The 7,099-nt window shown below is 34.0% G+C and overlaps 1 protein-coding gene across 3 annotated transcripts; it reads right to left on the bottom strand.

Annotated features, from left to right (window-relative positions):
* Positions 1 to 1,699: 1,699 nt before the first annotated feature.
* On the bottom strand, positions 1,700 to 4,435 carry LOC114297045 (uncharacterized). Of its 3 annotated transcripts, none has more exons than XM_082916333.1 (2): positions 4,166 to 4,435; positions 1,700 to 4,058 (listed from the first exon to the last, which is right to left on the bottom strand). In XM_082916333.1, exon 2 carries the CDS (start codon positions 4,037 to 4,039, stop codon positions 1,982 to 1,984), a length of 2,058 nt encoding a protein of 685 aa, XP_082772459.1. In that variant the 5' UTR covers positions 4,040 to 4,058; positions 4,166 to 4,435; the 3' UTR covers positions 1,700 to 1,981. The 3 variants fall into 3 exon arrangements, with proteins under 3 accessions (XP_082772459.1, XP_082772460.1, XP_082772461.1); XM_082916334.1 differs by having other exon boundaries at positions 1,700 to 4,047; positions 4,166 to 4,410; XM_082916335.1 differs by having other exon boundaries at positions 1,700 to 4,047; positions 4,243 to 4,406.
* Positions 4,436 to 7,099: the final 2,664 nt, after the last annotated feature.

The following is a 7,099-nucleotide window of genomic DNA, read 5'->3' as shown; positions in this document are numbered from 1 at the left end:
AAAGTTGTCCTTTGATATAATTTTACTTTAGGATATAATTCACTCGACTATTACGCCATTAAATCCGTCACGTAAGGCTCAACTAAGAAAATCTCAAAAAAGAAAAAAAAAATTCTTATTGTCGAATACCTCAATGCTTTGAAACAATAAATTAGGGCTTTGAATACATATATAATCAATGAGGAGCCATACATGCAAATACATACACAATCAATAGATTAGGGCATTGAAACTAATGAGAGAGAAATGAAAAACAGGGGGAACGGTATCAAATCAGTAAAATCAAACCCATAAAACTTTAATATCAAACCACTTCAAGCAAACCCATTTAAGAAATCAACAAGAAATTAAACTGAATAAATCATATAAAACCCTAGAGAAAGAGTGGGAAAGGGGGAAATAAAGGAAGGGAGAGAGAGAAAGAGAGAGAGAGAGAGAGAGAGAGAGAGAGAGAATTTGTGATTTGTGGTGGTGGTGGTGGTGGCGGTGTGCAACGTACGATGAGCGACAGTGGTCTACGCTGAGGTGAGGTGGGGCGAGGTTTGGTGGTGATTGATTCTCTGTGTGTGTGTGTGTGTGTGAGAGAGAGAGAGAGAGAGAGAGAGAACAAATTGTTTGTCTAAACAGAGAAGATTGGCGGGCGCCAATATTAATTTATTTCCCTCTAACATTTTTATACCTTTAGTGACTAAATTAGTTATTTGTCAGCAAATACTAATATATAACGACTAAAACTTTTGTAGCCAAAGCTTACGTAACGGCAACTAAAATATTAGTCGCTAAAAGTAGTAATTTGGTGACTAATTTTTTTTTTTCGTCGGAAAAAATTGTGTACACGATGACTAAAATTTTTTTTAGTCACTAAAAGTGCATATTTGCCGATGGAATTTTTTATTAGCCAAAGAGTAACAGTAAAAATATGGCTGTTATTTGGCAACTAAATTTCCTTTTGCGGCAAAAATTAGTATACAATGACTAAAACAAAATTTAGTAGCCTAAAATCTGGACTAATGCCGACTAATATTTTTAGTCGCCCATTATGACATATTTAGCTACTAATTTTTTTTTTTAGTCTCCAATAAGTAATATATTTTGACTGAAAAAATTTAGTAGCTAAAGCCCAAACCAAAGCCGACTAATACATTTTTTAGTGGCCAAAAAGTTAACTTTTGGAGACCTAATTCCTTTTAGTTGCCAAATCTAGTCACCAAAAGTGTAAATTGTTGTAGTGCCTTGCAAGTAAATCATGAGAGCTGGATTGATCCAGTAGAATACACATGGAAATTATATACTATTATTTTAGACTAATTATTTTTTAGCTCTATTTGATCCTCAATGTATGAATTATGTCAATTTAGTCTTCCATATATAGGAACTGTTTTGGTCTGTACCTCTGACCTAACTCCATTTGTAGATGCTATTTAAAGTGAGTTAGGGGTAAATACGAAAATTCAATAAAAAATTACTCTTTCCAATTCTAAAGTAAGAGATTTGTATTTTTTTGGTGTCCAGTGTGTAGACTGTGTCAATTTAATCCCTAAAGTGTAAAAAGGAAGAGTTAACGAATGAACCTCAACGCAAAAAGGTAAGGGAATAGGTGAGGCAAGGGTGAATAAAATATAAACTAAATTTTTTCTTCATTTTCATTTTCCTTTTCCTTTTCCTTTCCAAATTATTATCCAAATTCATGATCCAAACATAGTGCAAGTGTCTATATCTTTTCTCATTGGATAACAAGTTGCTTAGAGAATTACAATGAGAAAAGTACAATGCAGCTTTGGATAGCATCATAATCATAGAGCTACAATGCAGCCGCCACATAACAAGCAACAATGAAAGAACTATTGGAGGCAAGAACATGAACACACACAAGCAGCTTTTGAGACAATTACATGCTGACTCTTTGATATCTATCAAGGATTCAGCATTTTCAAACAACAAAAAGAAAACACTCATACACACAAAAGACTGAAAGTTTCCCCTACTTTTTCACAACCACCTTGTATCGAGTCCATGCAGGCTCATCGCGAAATTGCATACCCAAACCCAAGTGATTCATCATTAACCAAACAAATGTAAGAAGTTCTTCCCCTTGACTTAGCTGCTGTGCATGAACATTTGCTTCACAATTGACTGCAGCATAGCCTAACAGTTCAATCCACACTTTGCTCATCAGCTTCCATGGCTCCTTTTTCTCCATTAGTTGCTTTGCAAGCCTACACGCATCGAACAACACAGATTCGCTTGCATCCCCTTTTAGTACAACGGGTTCAAATTCAGTATCCACAGAAAGGATTGCTTTGCAGGCTTCCCTGTGGTCCCTTATTGATCTCTTGTGAAACAATCTCTTAGCCTCTGCAGAGGTGTCCCAGAATACTTGTAGCCAACAACCAGCCACCGGAACCGTCATTGTAGGCTTCATCATAAGAAGATACAACATGTAGTCTGAAATAGTCTTACAGAATTCACTGAGGTCATAGTAATCACGGGATGATCTGCAACTGTAAAGGCAGAGATCAGTAGCAATGTGCCATAGCACGAGGCTCTTCCTATATTCAATCTCTCCTAGGCTCCATTTGAATTGACGGTAGCAACAGCTTTGCATGAGAGCCCAATCACCTCTTTGTGAACATATCTTTGTGGCAGTTTCTACATTTTCTGCTTTTTCTGATTTCATTTTCAACTCTTCAAAAATCTTATACCTTACAGATTTGGGAGCGGAATCAGAGGTCGTTGTTTGTATGATTCTGAAGAACGATAGATTGCCCATAAATTGCTGAGCACCGGGTAATTTGCTATTTACTGTTGGATTTTTATGAAGACTATAGCTTATGATATTGAATTTGGAGACAGATTCTGACCACCTGCGCTTGTTGACAATAGCAGCAGCAATACATTTTGCCCAATTATATTGCTTATAGGCAATTAGATACCAGTCTGACAAGCGCAGCATTAAAAGGGACAAGATTTCAAGGACTATAGCCCCAACGATTAAGACATAGGTGATGATGACATCAATCTTTAAAAACCTACGCTTGTCATGTAGAAAGAACAAGAGAGATGCTACGAGGATTGAACTGGCACTGAACACCCGGAGGATGGATCCAATCTTTCCTTGAGCTGCAACAGCCTTAGTATGGAGAGCGTCATGTATGATGCTAAGCTCCATCTCTAATATTTTAAAAGCATCGTGTGCACTTTTTCGGAGAAAGAAATGGCGAGTGAATTGGCGCTGCTTAGGGCTGAAACTAGTGCCTCCCATGAATCCCTTGAAGTTTCTAAAGAAGAAATGAGCAAATTTCAGCAATGACTTGTCACCCTCCTCATTGGGCAGATGATGATCACATTCAGAAGAAGCCTTGAATTTCTTTGGAGGCATTTGGAAACTCCGTACTTCCATGGGCAGGTGTGCCTCTCTCATTGCCAAGTGAGCCCCTGAGAGTTTTTCATAGTCAGGGCCGGGGTTTGGCTCGATTGGCGTGGTTGGTACTGAGGAATTCTTCCGTTTATTTTGTCTTGCAAACTTCCGAGCCACAATACGCTCTGCATACTTAAATGATCCTGCACCAAACACCAGGGCTGCTGAGAGAATTATGTGGGTGTCGTTGGGCTGAAAAGATCGTTGGAGAATAAAAAAAATTGCTATGGTTTGTGAGATGAGCTGAACCGACTGCTTAGTCGTCCCCTCATTCTCATCGAGGGTAAGAGATGAGATGTTATCAGGGCCACTGAGGTGCAATAATAGAAAGGGAGCCCAAAATGCATAAAGATTGGCAGTAACAGTTGTGATTTGTTGTCTGCTAGAGATGAGTCCAAGACCATAGGGAGTGACCCAGTCTGCCAAAAAATAAGCTAAAGAGATGAGTGTTACTACCCATTTCTTAACTGCGTGTTTTCTGTAGGATGCACTCAAGACTAGAAACCCTTGCAGAGACAAACTCAGCAGAACAAAGATCTGGATGTCCCATGCATTCCAAAATTTCCCAATTTCATGACGAAGAGAGATTGACCTCTCCATGATATTCTTCGCAGCAAACATGTGTATTTCTGGATAGTTCCTAAAGACAGATATACAAATATATAAGCATAGCAATGTATTTTCAAACAAAAAAAAACCCATATATCAAAAACTAATTTTCTTTTAATTGCCACTTGATTTTCTTACCTCTTAAACTGAAAGAACAAGTACAGCTTAGGGATCTGGAAATGGATATATAGATGGTTGGGAAGATGATTGATTACCTGATTGGAGAAGGTCTTAGTTATGAAAAGGGTGTTTTTGAGTTTTCTTTGGTGGTTTTGTAATGGGGCTGGCTGGTTGGCTGTGTCTTCCTCGCTGGTTGAGAGTGCTTAATTTTGGTGCTTTGGAGGATGTCTTGTCTTGTCTTGTGGAGCTAATTAATGTCAGAGAGTAGACTTTGGTGCTGTTTGCTGCGATTTATACGAATTGTTTGTAACATTTTTATTTTAAAAGTTTGTCCCAAATTGTTTGATATAATTTTTGCTTATAATTTAATAGGCAGAAATAACTTAAATAAGTTAAAAAAAAATTAATTATATGAAAGTTGGGAAAAAGTTGCTTTTGGCTTCTACTTTTTTATTATAGTTTTTTATCTTATAATAATAAGTTACACCAAATAGGCTTTGAGTACGACCTCTTTGTTGAGTTTGGAAAATGTTGCAAATTACAATATGGACCTCTAAAGGGAAAGAGGTTATTTGGTGGTTTTGAAGTATTATTCCACACCATTTATCACATAATATATATAAGATATTAGATTTTACTTATTTAATCAATAAAAAATCAAATTAGAGCACCACTTGGATTTGTCACATGACTACCATATAATTCTCTTAAAAAGGTGCATATGATATGTATGACTTCGAAATCTCATTAATTTTGTATTAAAATTTAGAGTAAATTACATTTTGTACCCCTATATTTTACACCAAATTTCACTTTGACCCCTACATATAAAATCATGACAGTCAATTCTCTACACTTTTAGTCAAATTTCACTTTGGTCCCTACACGTGAAATTGTGACAATTAACCCCTTGTATTTTTGGTCAAATCTCTCTTCACAAGTATTAATATTCCCTTTTTGTTAATCAATTGTTTAAATCTTTAACAGAATCTAATCATGTGACAATAATGTGACCACGACATGGGGATAAGAGAGGAAAATCATCTACATTTTCCACCAATTCACACTTTGTCCCAAAATTTACATCGAATTATTACTGTATTAGGCTAAAACAAAAAGCAAATTGTGAACGATTAAGAAGATAAATTAGAATTTTGCATAAATTAGAATCACGAAACTCTATTTTCAAGGTAATCCAATCTTCTATCAATTCATTTTCCTTTCTCTATGATTTCTTTGTTGCATTTTTATTATTTTAAAAGCTCTATTTTCTTATCTCTTCGTCCCAATTTTTAGCATACGGACATATATATTCATATTGTATTATATTACTCCTACGTGCATATCATGTAGGACAAAGTGTATTGGTGGAAAATATGGATGATTTTCCTCTTTTACCCTCATTTCGTAGTCATATTTTTGTCACATGATTGGATTTTGTTAAAGATTTAAAAATGAAGTAACAGAAGAGAGACATTGACACTTGTGTAGGGATCAAAGTGGAATCTGAGTAAAAGTGTAGGGAGTTGACTGTCAAATTATTTAACGTTGCTAAACCAACGAAATTATTTGAATTCACTTTGTGTTTATCTTATTAAAAATTTCTTTGAGATAAACTCATCGTGTAATAAGGATTGATCTGTCATGCTTTGATACATTTCATACTTTTTTTTAATGTATTATTTTATTGTTAGTTAATTTTCATCAATAAAATTCTTTCTTTTGTCGATTAAAAAAAAAAAAAAAACACACATTATGTAACAAGTTAACCTTGAACATTTAAAATTCATTAAATTTTTTAATTAAGCTTAAACCTATTACTTGGTTCGATAAATTTATATGCACTACAAAAATTAAATTACTCGAATTCAATTTGTATTTGACTTTGTTTGAAATCAATATTACTTGGTTCGATAAATCTATATTGTAGTTGTTATCTAATTAATATGATCGTTTTTATTATTTGTCAATTTAATAAGAAAATTTTTAATTAGCTAAATGACCCTTGTATATTTAAAAAAACATTTGTTGTAATTGTTAGGTTCTAATACAATTGTCATTTCACAATCCAAATGGTGTCTCTATCATACAATTTTTTGGTTCTATATTTTATATAAACTTGTCCCTAATATATTATTCTTAGCTTTGCTTTCCCACGTTGCTTGGAATGGGAGTCACCAACGACCCTCCAAGAACCAATAGACTTTTCCTTGAATATTTTAGGTGCAAATTGTCAGAAAAGACAAACATTAAAATAAGAAATTTAGTAGTTTACAATTGACTACACCATCCACGCCAAGAAAGAAATATTGATGGTAACTTATCGGCCAATAAAAAATTATAAAGAATTAAGTAGATAAATATTATCTCTTACTAATTTAATATTATTGCGGTGTCTATTACAAATCAAAATTACTTATTAAATGGTAATACAGTAACATAATATAACCATTTATCTAATATTTACTCTGGATGAAATTTATACGACCCATCACAAGAAATCTGTAGCTACCTCTTACTTCTATGTGGGTTACTATATAATTTCCCATAAGTACTAGAAATATGATTTTTGAAAAAATCTCTTACAATTAGATTGTTCTAGCCATAATGTAGTTGTAATCTATACTGCCATTATATTTCATTGATTACATTAATATATTTTTATTATTTGTCATTTTAAGAAGAAAATTTTTAATTAGCTAAATGACCCTTGTGTATTTAAAAAAACATTTGTTGTTGTTAGGTTCTAATGCAATTATCATTTCACAATCCAAATTGGTGTCTCTATTGTACAATTTTTTGGTTCTATCTTTTATATAAACTTGTCCCTAATATATTATTCTTAGCCTTGCTTTTTCCCACATTACTTGAAATGGGAGTCACCAACGACCCTCCAAGAACCAATAGACTTTTCCTTGAATATTTTAGGTGCAAATTGTCAGAAAAGACAAA

Source organism: Camellia sinensis, chromosome 2 (genome assembly GCF_055761805.1).
Source record: "Camellia sinensis isolate YWXY chromosome 2, ASM5576180v1, whole genome shotgun sequence".
NCBI classification, from domain to species: domain Eukaryota; kingdom Viridiplantae; phylum Streptophyta; class Magnoliopsida; order Ericales; family Theaceae; genus Camellia; species Camellia sinensis.
The sequence above is the reverse complement of the archived record's forward strand: the minus strand, read 5'-3'. Positions and strand labels throughout refer to the sequence as shown.